This window comes from Limanda limanda, chromosome 16 (assembly GCF_963576545.1).
Source record: "Limanda limanda chromosome 16, fLimLim1.1, whole genome shotgun sequence".
Lineage (NCBI taxonomy): Eukaryota > Metazoa > Chordata > Actinopteri > Pleuronectiformes > Pleuronectidae > Limanda > Limanda limanda.
This window is the reverse complement of record NC_083651.1, coordinates 10753452-10771360: the sequence shown is the minus strand read 5'-3', so window position 1 is coordinate 10771360 and position 17909 is coordinate 10753452. Positions and strand designations below refer to the sequence as shown.

The 17909-nt window shown below is 43.3% G+C and overlaps 1 protein-coding gene across 1 annotated transcript; it reads right to left on the bottom strand.

The window, feature by feature from the left end:
• Positions 1-5407: 5407 nt before the first annotated feature.
• On the bottom strand, positions 5408-17461 carry tmtc4 (transmembrane O-mannosyltransferase targeting cadherins 4). The gene is made up of 18 exons (XM_061089131.1): positions 16994-17461; positions 16015-16206; positions 15790-15905; positions 13660-13876; positions 11938-12025; positions 11646-11746; positions 11293-11385; positions 10919-11080; positions 9470-9672; positions 8984-9158; positions 8459-8590; positions 8278-8357; positions 8078-8185; positions 7820-7961; positions 7569-7683; positions 6114-6226; positions 5882-5951; positions 5408-5688 (listed from the first exon to the last, which is right to left on the bottom strand). The coding sequence occupies exons 2-18, from the start codon at positions 16174-16176 to the stop codon at positions 5540-5542; spliced, it is 2226 nt and encodes a 741-aa protein (XP_060945114.1). The 5' UTR covers positions 16177-16206; positions 16994-17461; the 3' UTR covers positions 5408-5539.
• Between the last annotated feature and the right edge of the window lie 448 nt (positions 17462-17909).

The window sequence follows — 17909 nt, the reverse complement described above, 5'->3', positions numbered from 1 at the left end:
GCCCAATTAGAGTCTTTTCACTTTGTGCTGGAGACAGCAGGGTTCAGGCTGATTGTCTTTCTCTGCTAGTTGCTCTGCTCCAGAAGGTGATACTGGGCTGGACCCCTGTTACCCTCCGAGCCGTCTGTTAAATTTGGCAGAAAGAACACCGGGGCTCAAGGAAGAACAAAGACGCACCGGTTTCACCATAGAACCAGGAAAAGAATCCCTTAAGAATGGATTAATTTGATTTAATCGGGGAGACCCATTCCATGCTTACTCTAGCAGTGAGAGCCATTGGAGCAGGCAGGAAGCAGCTCCCCTTTATTAAACTGCTTGAAATGGCTCGGAAGTTCTTTAGCATGCTCCCTCTATACGGCAGATGCTCTGCATTAATTGGTCTATGAAGGCCTGACCCAGGGTTCTGTGCACAGGGTTTAAGAAGCATATTTATTATTTGCTATAACCTGGCGTACATGATGTGTGCTCACGAGGGTCGTATTTCATGATATTATACACTTCTTAATACCGTGCGTGCTTCGGGGAGCTGGTGTTGGGGAGGTAATGTTTTAACAGCAGGTAAGTCCTAAATACCATTCATCAGAGGCCTGCTCTCTCCCCTCATCCGGCCACAGCCATGACTGATGGGCCTGTCTTTTGTATGAATGTTTAGCACAGTGGAAAGCCATATGCCACTGGCACCGACCACTGCCCAACACCTCCTACTGTAGCAGCGGAGGAGAAGAAGAAGAAGAAGAAGAAAGTCAAGAGAGATGAGAGGGTGAGAGAAATCAAGAGGGACAAGAGAGAGGAAGATGAGCAGAGGGAGAGAAAATACTCCCGAGGTGGTGCTGTACCTGCACTCGCAAAATAAATCCAACCCTCTCACTGTTACTGTGAATCTCCTGCTCAAAACGAGTGCTCCTACAGTGAGAGATACACATTGATAGTGGTGGAGATGTATTTTTAATAAGAGAAGCGGTGGTGGGAGGTGAGAGGGGAGGTGGTGCCGGGCTGGTCCATCTGTCCCAAGCAGCCTCTCTCCCAGTGCTGCTGCCGCCCCCTCGTGAGAGAAGCACAGCTGTTACTGGAAAAAGCCCTACTGTCCAGAAAAAAGGGGGCCTTGCACTCCTCCCCTCCTCCGTCCCTCCATCCCTCCGTCCCTCCAGCCCTCCACCACCTCTCCGCCCCCCCCCGAAAACACCCCCGCGAGAAGGATGAAACGAACCAGCGAGCCCAGCCACTGTGCAGTCAGCCTGCGCGTCTGCAATTTCAAACCTCTTTAGATCATTTTTCATGCTCACCAGAAATGAATAATGCACACATTAACTGGTGCCAGTTAATAAATTTCCGTCTCACTGCACTATATATTTTTTTTTCAATAAGGGTCTAGCTGCTTCGTTTTGTTTTGCAAAACAGCCTCAGAGGGCTCCTGCTGCAAATGATCCCAGCGCCTCCCCCCCACCACCACCACCACCACCACCACCACATTTCCCAGAGAGCCTTTCCTTGACTTAAGAAACGATAAAATGATCACAAATCGGCTTAAATCTTCCACTGTTTCCACGCAAATGTCACCGAGTATATTTGTTACACCCATGAATCGCTCACAGTGCTGTTCTCAGCCGAAAGATAACCCACCACCACATTTTCTACAAGAGTGCATCCTCAACATTCAGCCCCCAGGGCACCGCTACATGGAAACAGAATCAATCTTGGGGAACTTCCAGCCTTTTGTAAAGGAGCCAAATTGGCAGACGAGCTCCATTATATCAGTTGAGCAAAGCCCTGGCTAGCATCTGGCCACACTGGACATTTTATAGCCCATCTCCAACTATTAATCATTGGCTGCAGCACATCGCGGACTCGACGAGAGAGAGAGAGAGAATCGGCCGGACGCTTCCTCACGGAGAAGACGACTGAAAAATGCCAGGGCACGTAGACGCGGCGGTCCCGATACCCGCTGACAGTAGCCCTCCTTAAAATGACAGAGTGCATCCGAGCCAGACGGACAGAGTGGTGTCAGAGAAGCGCTGTGACAGGCGGGGGTGGGGTGGGGGGGGACCCCTTCTGAAAAATGCCACCGTGCCCTAGTGGCCTACAGTGCTGCGGTGCACTGGTAGTATCGGTTGTGGAGGTCGTGTCATGTAATCTGATCTAGATGAAGCGGACAGGGGTGGCTCCCTCTCCGGGCCGCGGACGGGGGTGTCAGACAAGCTGCTCCTCTAATAAGGACTGCCATTCTAATGATCACTCAGTCAGCCTGACCTCTGACCCCGGCTGTTATAAGAAACAGAAGGGAGGGGCCGGGCTCCGGGGCTCCGGGATGGGTGGGAAGGACAGTGGGTTCAAATGTGCAGTATTTGCATCAATTAGACAGCCCAAGATGGAGGTGCCCATCAGAGCCCATTAGGATTGTTGTTGTGGGGGGGGTGGGGGGTGGGGGGGGGGGCAGCGAGGGCCCGAACGAAGGCCCCAGCAGACACATCACAGGACGGCCCTTGATCATATCCTGTCACATTGATATGAGAACTCTGTCCAGCCACAGTTTGTGCGTGTGTGTGTGTGTGTGTGTGTGTGTGTGTGTGTGTGTGTGTGTGTGTGTGTGTGTGTGTGTGTGTGTGTGTGTGTGTGTGTGTGTGTGCGCTTGATGCTACCCGGCCCGCTCCGTGTCGTTCTCCAAAACCCGAAATATAACATAAATCTACTGTCCGCCTTTAAATTTCCTATCTTTTCTCGACTATACCTCTAAAATAATCCAAAGACCCGTCTCCTCAAAATGTGCGTGACCCACCAACGCCGCTTCATTTTCACGTCTCAGGACATTTCCATGAAACCTTTTTTGGAAAAAGCCCCGGTGTTTCTTTATTTTTTTTGGGTAGAGGTGGGGGGTTGGTGCTTATCAGATGCAAAATAGCACACCTGCTGTTCCAAAACACCCTCATTGGGTTCAAATTAGTGCTCCCCTGCTTCTTGTTCTTCTATTGAATATTCCGCCGCAACAAAAGGATGACAATGTCTCCCCCCCCCCCCCCCGCCGCATAACAAGTTCTGCGGCAATCAAAACAAAATGCCTCGTTGAATTTGGTATTACAGATTTTGCGAGAGCGGCTTTGGGCCGAGAACAATCAGACGCGCGACTCTTCTGAAGCCATTGATTACGCTGATCAAAACTCATCAGTGTGATTAATAGAACAGAATGAAGGACCCCACCTGGGAGCTGATTTCATTACCGTGGCGACGGAGCATCCGAGCAGGTAAAAGGTAGCACGCCGAAAAACCCCGCAGAACAAGAGAAAGGACTTCACAAGGCGGGAGTATCCCATCTTTTATTAATGTCACTCCCTGGGACAGCAGGTTTTTGTCAGTCAGAATGGATAATGAAGATGTTGGCAGGGCCGGTGAATCCATCCCTTTAATACTCACATATTTTATGATAATGAAAGGTACTCAAAGAATGATTATGATAAAAGTGGACTCCCCCCACTGATGTGCCAGCACAGCTGTGCAGCCAGAGAGTCAGCTGCAGGCACCGAATAAAGGGATCACACACAGTAAGTAAAGACAGGATCCATAAGTACACAGAGCGGATAGCTGATGGTACTGGAGCCAGGCCGACGCTCTGCGGCGCTGCGTGTGACGCCGCATGACCAAAAATAATATGAAGCAAAAGCTTTCAGTCTTGAATGTCACTACGAAAAACCTCTTTGATCTTGTCCTGTCTGCATTGGCCCCATAGCATGAAGCCCTTTCCCCGGGCTGACCTTTACATTGATCTTGTTGAAACAGGTTTAATCTTTCACTAAACAATACTTTCAGTTTTTGTTTTTTCCTTTGAGATATTTCCATCACAGAGTCTTTACATCAAAGGAGCAGATAATAAAAATAAAAACGAGCCGAGGAGCAAGGAAATTGATCATGTGATATTAGCTGGATATTTAAGGAGGTCAGACGCAGAGGACGTGGAAGGCTGTGTGCACGCCCCCCCCCCCATGTGCATATCAGTAACATCTTCCAGGCATCAAAGCATCCACTGGTGTATTGTACTGTATGTGTAAACAAACTGAGCGGGCCCATAAAGCAAAGCCATACCAACCCGCCAGAGCTTCAAAAGTTTCCTGCAAGCTGTAGGAAGCAGGTGAAAAAATAGAAGTGCAACGACCTCTGACCCCCGGGTGCACACTTGTTGACTGATGTTTCACACCGGGGTCGCCTTTTCCCTCGGCTGCGTTCTTCAAGAGGAGCGGGCCTGTGTGCGTGCGTGCTCGCTCCCCGGGGAGATCATCCCCGTCTCCCTTTGAAGGCTCGGTGCTGTAGAGCTGTTTTCATCCAGCACCGGCCGCGGGTTTCCTGTCTCCGCTGACCCCGCGTCTCCTCTTGGACACTTCAGAACAGCCGAGCAGCACAAACACCTTTCTCCCATTAACTACAGAGGCTACGGGGGTGGAGGGGAGGCAAAGGGGCTTTTGAACCTCGGCGTCAAGACAAAAAGATGGTTATTGGAAAACAAACACGATAACCAGATCAGCACACCAGTGGTCAATGCTTAGCAGCTGATGTCAGTCTTTTCTGACGTTAGTCGATGGTGCAGACTAACGTTCATGTTCCAAACTAGAGCAGCTTTCGGTTAAAAAGAACATTTGGGACTCCTGACAGACGGCCAAGCCAAATATATTTTACAAGAGATTCTCTGGATCCACACATGCATGGTGCTCTGTCCAGCTGACACAACACAGGGTCGGAGATGAAGAAAGCTCAGGGTTCACAGAGGATCAGTTCCATATGTTCTTCAATTGGCCGAAAACCAGTTCAGAGTTTACACTCTACAGAAAGACTTGTAGCAAATGTGCAACTTTAATGTTTTCTACAACAGAGTATTAATAAGAAAAATGTTTTACTATTACAATAATAAAGTTATTATTCTCTAGGTAATAAGCAAGTTTGGAAAAGCCATGTTTTCAGTCGTTTCACTACTATTGGATGCAAAATTTAGAACAGATAAACTATGAAACCTCTTCATATAATATATATTTATAACCTGTGCACATTTATATATGAATCTCACAGGTGGAACCGTCCGCTACCAAACGTTTCCTCGAAGTCCGTGTAGTTGTTTCTTTGGTATAGAAATTTTCATTCAAAGGTCCTGATAATGTGGAGCTCATGTGACCAAACATTAAGCATTGGTAAAACTTCTAATACAGTAAACATAACAAGCTCTGCATTCTCCATTTTAAACAGGCAATAGGCTCTTCCTATACACCTCCTCTAAGTAAAGCAGAAAATTACAACTTTATTTTTGCAATATTACACCTTTATTCTTAAAATCTCAGAATCTTAATTATTCAACGTAAATATAATAATACTGTGTTGTCCCTCTAAGCAGTGGATGAGTTATTTCTTTTTTACCAAGAACAAAACTAAAGCCTTGTGAACAGATCATGGTTTTTTTATTTCCAAATGGTACAAAGTCATAATTTGTGAGTTAAAAATCATACAGAGTGAAACAATGGACAAAATCGAGTGTTACAGCATGGGGCATGGATCCCAGAAGGTTCCTTCAGTGTGTGCTGCGTTTAAGTTGGTCCAGTTTACGTCGCAGCATGTTGTAGTTGTCTCTGGTCCCGGGAGCCTCGGGGTCCAGCTGTAGAGACAGCTCATAGTGTTTCTTTGCCAGCTCCAGCTTTCCCCAGCGATGATACAGCACCGCTGAGGAAAAAACAGAAACGCTCTTCAAGCTGAGAAGCCACTGAAATTCTAATAGATTCTTTTCATTTGGTTCATTCAATGTAGCTCTGCATGCATGAACAAATGCACGGTTATTCATTTGGCTTCTGAGCACTTTGAATCTTTCATCAGCTGTGTAAAACATGTGATATAACCAAAGCTCCAGTAGCCTTACCTAAATTGCCATGGCAACCAGCAGCATTTGGGTTGATCCGAATAGCTTGAAGGAAGAACCCCTCGGACTCCTGAGGAAAAAAAACACCAAACTAAATTGAAAACACTGAATCTGCTGTACGAGTGAGAGAAATGTGTCTCTTCTGACATGAAGCAGACATGGAGGATGATTTATCAACATGGACACAAAAAAATCATATTCTGTGTTGAAAGTTTATACTCAGCTGACTGACCTTGTATTTCTGCGCTTTCCCCAGGACGTTAGCCAATGAGAACATGATCGTGTGGTCGTTGGGGAGGAGCTTCAGAGCCTCTCGGCCGATCAACTCTGCTTGAGCAAGGTTCCCTTAGAGACAGAAGAAACAGTAAACAACTAAAAGATATCACATATTCCTTCAGAACACACATACAGCCTGACACACGTGTATTTGAGTGAAATCCTTAGAATATTTTATGCTACAAATTTGGGTGAGTATTTAAATGCAGTTAAAACCCAGAGATACATTAGTAATACAAGCTGGTGAACTGGGAACCTGGCTGTTTACTGTATTCGTCAGCAGTGTCCAGAGCAGAGTTTTTCCTTCTCCACACAGGGAGGAGCGGTTTAGTCTCCTAATTAAGGTTGAACACAAGGCCCACTGAGTTATTGATCTCTGTCACAGACACGTCTGATGTCTGGCCAGAAATGGAGAAAGAGAGGGAAAAGAGAGAGAGGGAGAGAGAGGGAGAGAGAGAGAGAGACAGTGAGACAGACAATGACGGTCATGTCCTGAGTCATGGCCTGTGCCCTTCAGACACAGCTTGCCAACACACGGCTACATGTGTGACTGTGTCTGAGTGCATCTGCCTGAATCGACACTGATTCTGCCTTTTGTTTGTGTAATGATCAAAACAAAAGAGGGGGGGGCGAACACCAAAGAGAAAAGAATATTCCCATTTCTTTGCTTTTTGAAAATGACACCTATTGTTCTTCTTTTCACTCTTTTTGCCGGGGAGCTGGGGAGAGGGGTAGAATTATTTCTGTCAGATTTGGGGAACAAATGCTGTGGGGGGACTCTGAGGGGGCGCTGTTCTGGCTGTGCTTGCCCACGTTTGATCAGGAGCATACTGGGCCCTGATTGGACAGTTCCAGTGCCCTCCTGGGAGACTCCGCCCCCACGGGAGCGGCTTCTGACAAAACGGCTCGAGCGTTTGGAAATCAGAGCATTCTCCACACGGCAGGGAAGAGTGCCTTCAAAACTCATAACACAAAGCTTTAATACATAAATTTCAAGCATTGCTGATTCCTGCTCTTCCGGTCTAATCTTGTTGGCCATTTAGATTTCCTGCTTTTCTAAAATAACAACGCCGTGTTTCTTGGCTGTTCATGCTGAAACAACATTCACCAAGGACCCAGACTCCTTTATAGTAGGAAAATAAAGGGTAAATAAACATCTGATAATTTCAAAAGAGGGACAAAATTATTAGCATTATTATTGTTACAGACATTTATTAAGCAAAAATATCCAATTAGTTGTTTATTCTGTAATAATTTTAGGGATAGGATTGCAGTTTACAATCTTGAGGTGTAATTATTATTATTATTACTATTTTATTTACCAAATATATATATTAGTATTATATATACACACACACACACTAGTACTTGATATTCTGTATCGTATTGTGTGTGGATTTATTTTTGCTACCAGTGTTGTCCAGCAGAATGACCATGTTGTTCCACGCCAGGCTGTGGTCAGGCTTGAGTACGGTTGCATTCCTCCATGCGTTCAGAGCATCCACATGTCTGTTCTGGTCAGCATACTATCATGAAAAGAGAGAAAAAATAAAGGATAACAGTTCTACAAAAGTGTTTCTGTCTCTAGCAAACAAACAAATCTATCAAAATACAGTAGTTTTTTTTCCATTGTCAATTTTGCTCTACACCCTGGAGTCTCACCAAGCGTCCCAGGTTATAGTAGCAGTCTGGGTATTTTTTCCGGAAGCGAATGGCGTTCCAGTAGCTGTGCTCTGCTTCCTCAAATCTCTTTAGGCTGTTCTGAACTATTCCCAAATTCATCCAAGCAGCAGCAAAGTCAGACCTGCACAGATTCAAACATACAGTTCCATCAATAGGAGCTCCTTTTTTTTACAGGCACCAGTGAAATGAAAACTATCATGTGTTTACTCTGATGTTCATTGGTGTTGGACAACGTACTGAATCGAAACGGCTTTAGATAGAAGCTGCTCTGCCTCGATCAGTTCATTCCTCTCCTTCAGGATATTCCCCAGGTTGTTCATGGCGTGGACGTATGTAGGATGAAGCCTGAAAGTCACAGGAAACATAAAGCGGCATAAAGTCAACTTCCTGGTGTGTTTGCAGTTGACTGGATTACTGATGTCTGTGAGGGGACGCACCTGACGGCCTCTCTGTAATATCCAATAGCGGCAGTTGCATTTCCTCTATCAGCCAAGTTCTTACCAACATTGTAATGGACCTGAGGAATCAGCCATGAACATACAGAACATCAGAGTGGGACTTTACATGTTTGGTTGTAATTTATTTGTACAACAAGGCAGAGCATTGTTTTTTTTTTACCTTGGCATTGAGGGGACAGACAGACAGGGCACTGGTGAAGAGGCTTTGCTCCAACCGCCACTGGTGACTGCGGAGAGCGCAGCGAGCTACATACACCGACAACAGCACAAGCACCGACACACACAGCAGCTTCTGTAACATGGAAGAAAAAAATCGACATTTAACAACCACTGACTGTAAGTCATTATAACCCCTCAGCTCAAAAATGAATCCTCTGTGACTCAGAGTTAACAGCCTGAAAATGTACCCTTGTAACACGTGGACACCACCTGCTGTGTTCATCCCTTTATAGGTGAGTCATTAGTCATCTCATGTCTGTGCCTACTCCGCATCACCGAGCCACTGAAGCATCACAGTCGCATTAACAGGTGGTTAAATAAAAAGCGTTTAAAACCGGCACATTGTGACCCGTTGGCTGTGAAACACAAAGGTGGCATCTTTGCTGGAGACCGCTCATCAGTGTTCACCGTGCAGGAGCTTTTTATTTTTGGTGTGATCTTTTTTTTTGGCACAATTGAGCCCTACCCTGTATTTGCTCCAGCGCCAGCAGCAGTGTCCCACGGAGTAGGCCAGCAGTAGGCAGTAGCCGGCCGAGGACAGGTAGAGCACTCGCTCGGCGACGACGAAGCCCACCCGGAAAAAAATGTTGCAGGCTGGCAGGAAAGGGACTACGAGCAGCACCAGACCCAAGGTCAGTGTCCTGGAGAGGAGAAGAGGAAGGGATCATATACAGATACATGACGCTCAAAAAGGTCTGACACTATACCAGGAGGACATTTAGGCTTGTCAAACTCACTAAACCACCATACACTCGGGAAACTTTCCTCATGAACCGCACACACACTAAACCAGCAGAGCATTTTAGACTCCTCGCCCAGCAATGGAGACATGGTGCTGTGGTCACACTGCAGTGGACATGATACCATTTTCATAATCAAGTGTAAAGTCTGGAGAGGCCAACATGTACTTCCTCTTATCTACAGCGGGTGTGAGACGGCTGTGCTTGCTTACCTCCTTCTCTGGCTGTCCTGCGAGCATAAGGCTTGGCTTATCAAGCCTATCAGGACGCACCAGAGCAGCAGTAGCCACACCATCCTCCAATCAGTGGCTGCCTTAATGAGGGGCACACAGCCCATGGACCAATCAAAACACAGCCACCAGGGACACAGCAGCAGCCAGGCATTCAGAGAGTAGTAGTAATTATAGTTCACTATCTGCCAATCAAAGAGGAACAGGACGGGTGCGGGATGGTGGAGAGGAGGAAGAAGAAGAGGGAGTTACATAATTTCAAATTCAGAATCAAGATCAATCATTGTGTTAAAAAAATGATGATTAATTGGGCAAAACACGATATTAGATGTTAAATTACACTTAGAACAACAGCATTATAGAATTACACAGTTTGCAACATAAAGTCTGACTGATTCCAGTAAATAAAGATGATTTCAGGATTTAATGTGGCATAACTTAATTAATCAAAGTCTATTTGTAGAGCACCTTTCATACAGGTTAGTGCAGTTCAAAGTACCTGACAAATCACAGATGAACCAAAAGATAATACAAAACAAATAAACAATAAAACACCCTAAAATATATTTTAAAGCTACTCATTATTAAAGCAAAAAGCTAATAATTATTAAAAAAACTCAAAAACTCAATAAATGGGGATAAAAACATAACATGTACAACATAGATGCAATACATTGGTGAATAAAATGATGCAATGTCCATAAAGCATACTTGATCAAAGGCCAGGCTGAGGGGTAAGCTTGCATTTCAAGATTTCAACACTTAAAGCTGCTCTCGGGTCAGACTGTTCCTGCAGCTTGGATCATAAAAGCTAAAAGCTGCATCACCAAAGGTTTTAGTCCTGCACTTTGGAACAGTTAACTTGCTATGAGACATGTGCACTGGTGCAAGACCAGGAAGAGCTTTAACAACTAGTCAAATAATCTTCAAATCAATACAGAACTGACAGACAACCAAGGAAAGTTAGGAATGTGTTCCGTTTGTGTTCTGGTCCCGGTCAGCACTCAGGCTGCAGAGTTCTGAACCAGCAGTAGTAGTAGTGGTGGCAATAAAAGCATGCTTCACTTTTCCTGTAGTGAGTGATTAAATAAACTCTGATTAAAGTAGAATGGCACTCAGTAGAGCACATGATTTCGACAGGGCCCAACAGTCCCCTTCAATCAAGCTGCACCGAATTATACACTCACACATACCAGCCTTCTAAATGTGCCTGATTTAAAATAAATATATAATTTCCTGGGTAAACAGTGGAAATGTTGAAAAATGCCCAATCCAGCAATGTTAAAGTAAGTGGTTCTTCCTCAAAACACATTATATCCTTCCACAAAGTTCCGTGATAATCCATTCTGTTTTTATGTGTAATCTTGCTTAAAGTCAAACAAACAAACAAATAAATGGAGCTGGCTGAGATAACGAATAAATCCTACTTACTCTAAGAAATATATTTTCTGCAAAAGAGGCGGGGTTGTCTACTTCGGTGAATGCTGGTGGTCCTGTTCCCATGATCCTCCAGCGTGCATAGAGCATCAAGAGTCCTCCAAGACCCATGAGAGCCAGTCGGGTGAGCAGCCCTGTTCGTAACGTGCCACTTACCTGTCAGAAAAAAATCGGGACTTGTCAGTGACAAATAGAAATCTGTGCTTTTTAGCTACTTTCGAGCACTGTTTCCTGATCCCAACATACACACATCCATATGGCTTTTCATTAACCATATAGAGGATGTGATGTGACATTAATCATACAAGGGCGTGCATAATTTATGACAGAAAGGGAGGAGGGGGGTGGGCTTATAAACTGCAACTCACATCGAGTGGATTCTTCCTCAGGAGTAGCCTCTGGCTGAGTTCATACACATTAACATTACAGATCAGGAGGACATCAAAGGCTGCATTCACACCCTGAAGGAAAATACATAGAGGAGGAGAAATGGCATTTAAAATGTATATAGGTCAGCAACTCACTGGATCTTTAGCTCTTATCATACATGTGAAAAAACACGAGACCACATGTAACCAATTAGACGAAATAAAAATCAATGCACATGTCTTCATAAGATGTTCGACACAAGAGTATTTCTCATGGACCACTGATGAGGTTGCTTTTAAAGATTGTTACTGACGGATACATCGTTAACCTGCTTTAGAAGAAGAGTTCATACCAACACTGTGATGCCTTGTTCTTTACAGAGCATTGCTGCAGCACACAGCAAGAGACTGGCCACAACCCACCGGACAGAAAACCTGTCATCTGTGTCACTCCCTGAGAGCACAAAGAGAAAGTTGACAGTTAAAGCTTAAAATGAAAAAGGTGTTCAAAGAGGTGCATTGTAAAACAAGAAGCAGCAAAGGGTGAAATGCCGGCACTTTTCTGTTTCTAACAGCAGGTATGTGGTTAGTCGTTTTCTAGGGTATTGTCTTGCAGTACATAAAGATGAATAGCTGGATACCTACCTCTGTTGAAGGCTTTGCAGTAGGTGAGGAAAGAGAGCTGGAAGAACAGAGCACATAAAAGATCTGCTCGACCCACTATACCTGCCACCTTAACAGGATGTCGAGGGAAGAAAGAGAAAAAGAGCGACAATTAAAGACGAGGCCGAGACAAAGTGGCAGAAAGGTTAAAATGCAAAACACAATTCAGAAAAAGCCTTCAAATGTGCATCCTTTCATAGATTATTATCTTTTGTAATCACATCCTGCACATCATCTTCTATTTTGCATACTGCATCCAGTTACAAATGGATTCATGATGGAACGGCTTATTAAAAGAGGCAGGAAGAATCATTACCAGCATGGCCTGTTGGTGTGTGTGCTTTGTACAGTGTGTGAGTACAGTATAGCTGGCATCCTGGGGTTGCCTTCTTTGATACATACAGCAGACCTAACCCAACAGTCTGCCTGCCTCCCACCCCCCAGGTCTCACCCAGTCCTTGCCCTGCATGATTAAAGACAACGGAGAGGGGGAGACGCTGCCTTCCAGCCGGGCTTTACAGAAAACACACTAATGCTGGCAGGTCAATAAGCAGCCCGACACGGCTAATAGTGAGGCCGTGCTACCGGGCGTACCTTGGCTTCGCACGCCCAGCTGAGACGGGGGTTTTTGTTCTTGGCAAGGACCCACTGCATGTTTAATATTAAAACCTCTGGACTGTTGTGTGAAGATGCCATGATGCACTGCTTTAGGGACTGCGTGTTGTTAACAAAAAGTTTATTCACAGCCTAAAATCACAAACAGTACCATGAGTAAATGGGCAACAATGGCAACTGTGCCCGACTCATTCCAGGAACAAAGAGCAGAAGCTGAGTAAGGCTGTAAGAGAACAGAGAGCTGAACTAAATATGTGATATTCTATCATGTCTCATACACACTGTAAATATTGACTACATTTGTTTAAAAAGTTAGTTTTTCTCCATTGTTTCGGATGATCTGTCGCCAACTGGCCAAAGTCACAATTTCAAATTGAAATGCTTCCACCAAACAATTCTTTAACTGTGTATCTCACACAAATATCGTGTTGGGAGCATGACTTTAATGACAAGTGCAGTCAAATGAGTGTAGATTTCACCTAGAAATTCTGCTTTCATGTCCAAAATTGTTTAAACAGTTAAAAGACATATGCTTCTGCTGTGTTGTATCGATCACTGTGAACATGCAGTAAAAGTACAAACTGTTTTAATGTCAGTCTGTATTTAGTCACATGTCAGAGGTACGTCCCCCACTCTGTCCATGTGCAACTCTAAGACATGGGAATGTGTCAGATAATATAGGGGGAGAAAAATGATCTTCCACTATAGTTATTACTCACAGATATGTGGGACTTTTTTCAGCAAGGTCACACTCACTGCAGTCATGCTGAGCTTTTTACCCAAGGCTTTTAGCATTTACTATAAACAATGTCCAGATGTGGCCGGTGATTTGTGTACAATGACTAAAAATGAGGTTATTCTTTCTTTCCGGTGGATTTGGTGGTTTGTACTTACAAACTAACAACATAACTGGAACTCTCAAGGTGAACCTCTCCAAATAGTTATTGTGTTCAATGTAAGCATTTCAGTCCACTGTTCTGTTTATTCACATATCGTGAATCCTGTAAAACTGTTATGTCAGAATTCTGTTGTATTTGTCAGAAATTGAAAAAAACAACTTTCTTGAACTTGATTTTAAACTCTGCTTACACTTTCTGTGTGGACTGGATGTGCAGCAAAGAAGAGGGCGGCGAGCAGAGATGTCTTAGGAGCGCGGTTCATCAGCTGATCTTTCTCATCGTAGGCCAGTCCACCAATCAGTATCGCAAACACATCGATCATGAGGGCAGATATGGCGGCGTGGAGGACAATGTTGAGGACGTGGAAGCCGACAGGGTGAAGGCCTCCCGCCAAGAGGTAGTTCATCCTGCGAAATAAAGAGGGGGGAAGATGAGGGGAATAAGTTAAACAGGACAGATGTGCTATTATTATGGATAAAAGCATTTCACATTGCAGTGAGAGTATCTGTCTGACATAACTTGAAAATGAAAGTAACTAGGGTTGCAAAAGTTTCTGGTAAATTTCCGGAAACTTTCCATTCCACATCATTCAAAACTCTATTTTGAAGATGTATGGAATGCAGCACACACTGCACGTTGAGTTTCAACCCTCCACTGTGCATTCTTCCATCACATGCACAGATAACTCCCAGCATCCTTCACACTACAGCAGGGCTATTGAGGCCTGCTGTAGTGTGCAGGACTAGTCAGGTAAGTTCCAATGATATAACTGGGGAAAATATATTAGCATGCTGATTGAGGATTGTTCATCTGTTCATCTAGCATATTTCCATTCATTTATCTAACAATTGTAAAATATGTTTACAGACGATTCCAATTGTTTGGCTAATTATTTCTATCTCTGGCATTGCATTAGTGTTTTTTTACAAATTTTTTCTCATCTTATTCTACAGAACAATGCCACGTGCACTCTCTCATGTGTGGAGACATTTCACCCCATCCAATGTAGAAGGAAAGGCTGTGTACATTTGCAAATACTGTGCAAAGACCTGTGCTAAGAATGACACAACGATGCAGAAGCATATAGTCAAGTGCCCAAAGTTTCCTCAGGGCTCAAATCAGCCTATGACAAAACAAAATGTTTACATTTATGTCTGTATATGACAAGGTAAATATTTAGTATAAATTACCCACAACATTTCCAGTTTATTCCCGTATATTCCCGTTAATTCCTGTATATTCCCGTTAATTCCCATGGAAAGTTTCCAACTTTGAATTCCCGGAATTTTGCAACCCTAAAAGTAACACAATTTTCCTAGTCTCTCTTTCTTATCAACCCCCTTGTCTCTCCCCCATTTTCCTCTGCTCATCCCAACCAGTTGAGTTGCTCTTGTTGAGTCTGGTCACCAAGTGCTTGCTCATGGTGGGAACAAATGGGTTTCCCTATAATAATGGATAGTGTTTCCCCTACCATTATATTAGGGGGGCACCCCGCCCCCCCGGAAGGTCAAGTCATTTTACTTTACTTTTTTAATATAACACCAGATCTCAACATAAGTCGTTTAAGGATGCCTTTCCTATAAAACAGGTGTATAGCTTGCTCTTTTATTAAACAAACTAAATGGCCTTATGTTATTTATCTTATTTACACAACGTCATGTCATTTCTGTCTCAAGATTCAAGAGATTCAAGATACAAGATTTGAATGAACAGAGATAACATGAAGTAGTCACTGTCAATGAAATGCTTGGGTCAAACACTCTCTTTAAGCAATGCTCAGTAATTTCAACCCAAAAAAATAAAATAAAAATAGAAATAGTATAAAATAGAATAAAAAAGAATAAAATAGAATAACAATGAAATAGAATATCAAAATTTTAAAATAGAAAATAAAATATATACATCTAAATATATATATTAACAGATGAATGTTCAATTTGTGCAGTAGTGCTAATATTCAAATATGCTTATTATGGTGCTGGTGCAAATATGCAAATTTTCCAGGGTACTGGTTTGGTGGAGTTATTGCAGATGCGGTGGAGTTATTAGACCAAATCTGGTCATGCGTTTAGATTTCTCCTCTGCTCTCTGTAACAAGCAAGGCGGAGTTCCATCCAGATGCGCACACACAGACACGTGCACGCACACAGAGGTGAGCACACTCCCACCAGCCCCACCCCCCCAAAAGCTGTAAACCTAGGGGAAACGCTGATGTATAACAACGTGAAGTGATTTGAGATGATGGTTTTGGGCCTTTGGCGCTGTACAAATCAGACTGAATGGAAGGGTCTGAGTTTGAACAGTAAATGGAAATCCTCACCTAAAAGTCAGGACAGTGAGAGGTCGGTAGGATTTGTGACTCGAGTTGCTGCTCAGGTTACTTCCCCAGAAGTCATTGCTCCAGATGTTGCTCAAGGGTGTCGTTGGTTTCAAGTCCTGGAACAGAAAAAAACGCAAAAATCACACCCGTGGACTGTGCCTCTCTGTGCAGCGTCATAATATGGAGCTGTCGCTATGTGTCCGTTAACCAAATCACACGGATCACCTTGTTGTTGACGATCGCTTCCGAGTCGTCGAACACAAACTCCCCGTCGTAGCTGTTGCTGAAGCACAGGAGAGCCAGCAGCGCCACGGTGACCTTGGCCGTGGCTGGGGCGACCTTGGGCAGGGGGATGTGGTGATCCCAATAAACTTCAGACAATCCCATGATGCACCGGGTCTTCTTTGGGTCATTATTCTGCAGGAGCAGGTGGAGGAACAGGTGCAGACAGAAATAGAAATAAAACAAGTGTTAGCTGCACAGATAGATAGATAGATAGATAGATAGATAGATAGATAGATAGATAGATAGATAGATAGATAGATAGATAGATAGATAGATTGCTTTATTAATCCCCGAAGGGAAATTAAGTCATCATAGCAGCCGGTATATTTGAATACAATAAAATACAATACAATATAATAAAATAAAAAATATTGAGGTAGAAAGAATAAAAAACAGAAACACAAGATAAATAGGTAGATAAGGTGCAGTGGCAAGTTGATGGTAAGATGGTAATAGTACTGATGATATGATGGTAATGTTATTGTTAAACAGTATATAAAAATAGTACAGTATATATAGTATATAATATAACATAATATATATTTATATATGATATATGATAGTAATTATACCAATATAATAGCAGTATATATTAATAATGGCCGCAACAGTACATATATTAATAATAGTAGTATAATAATACGAATTATAACATGTACACATGTATAAATATGTGTATATAGACTTATATATACAAAGAATATACAGAGAGTATGATATAATATATGATATATAGTATAGGTATAAATATAAGTATTTGACTATACAATAGATAATATAATATACTATGAGTGTAAGAATATGTAGACAGAGTATGCAAAAGACAATATTAACAAACAAGTGTTAGCTGCCACATATACAACACTATACGTCCTCCTCAATAACACACGTATGGTTTACAGGCTGGGTGGATTCATACCTTGAGTTTTCAGGGACATGTTGTGAGAGGTCATCCTGTTTTGTGATGATCTCCCATGGCTGCTTCTCCTCCAGCTAGCTAACTGGCTAACCCTGACTCGCTGAATGAGCATAGACTGTGTGAATGAAGCTAACACAGGAGCAGCAGAACCAACTCGGTTATCAGCTTTGCTCTTTGTAACCTTGAGGTGAAACAACGACGCTGTCAGACCCAATTAACATGACGGCGTAACGTGAAGAGGGCGCTGCAAGTTAGCATTACTAATTAGCATGTCTCGTTAGCGGCTGCTAGCTCCATTGCTAAGCGGCGCAGACGCGACGGACACCCGGGAGCATGTGTGTCGGTGACACCCGGAATGTATTCGAGATAATTTGACGTAAAGTGTGACGGGTTTCATGCGGGAGAAGAGCTTCGAACGAGGTGCAGACGGAAACTCTGTAAACAAATACACACGCTTGGGCTGCGGCACTTCCTGGTGAGCGTCACCGCCATGTGTTCGTTTTCAGCCAATGGACGCCGAGTATTGGGAGTGACGTCGGTGGTGAACGCAGAGCCTCAACAACCACAGCTGGAATATTTAATATGAATATTGTGTATATTCATTTAGTTTTATTACCTACCCCATCCTTAAATTATAACGTGTTTTTAATTAATCTTATTTAATTGTTGTATATTGATGTTGTTATAATCATGTTTGTGAGAAATAAAGATACAAAAAAAATACAAATAAAAGAAGCAGACAGAGCAAAAGCACGGAAACACAAATCATTCAGACTAAAATACTCTAATAATTTATTAATATCGTTCAAATATAACATACATTTAAAACTATTTAGCTGAATGCACACACTCCTCCCAACTTTCTTCACTTTCTAGTGCTCCTTCATTTACAGCTGATCTTGAAGCATCCTAATTC

Excerpts from the sequence above, each read along its gene's own strand:
- tmtc4 (XM_061089131.1), bottom strand. The coding sequence starts at position 16,176 with ATGGGATTGTCTGAAGTTTATTGGGATCACCACATCCCCCTGCCCAAG. Across the intron at positions 13,877-15,789 it reads CTCACTGTCCTGACTTTTAG|GATGAACTACCTCTTGGCGG; the intron begins GTGAGGATTTCC and ends TTTATTTCGCAG. Across the intron at positions 8,186-8,277 it reads TATTACAGAGAGGCCGTCAG|GCTTCATCCTACATACGTCC; the intron begins GTGCGTCCCCTC and ends TGTGACTTTCAG.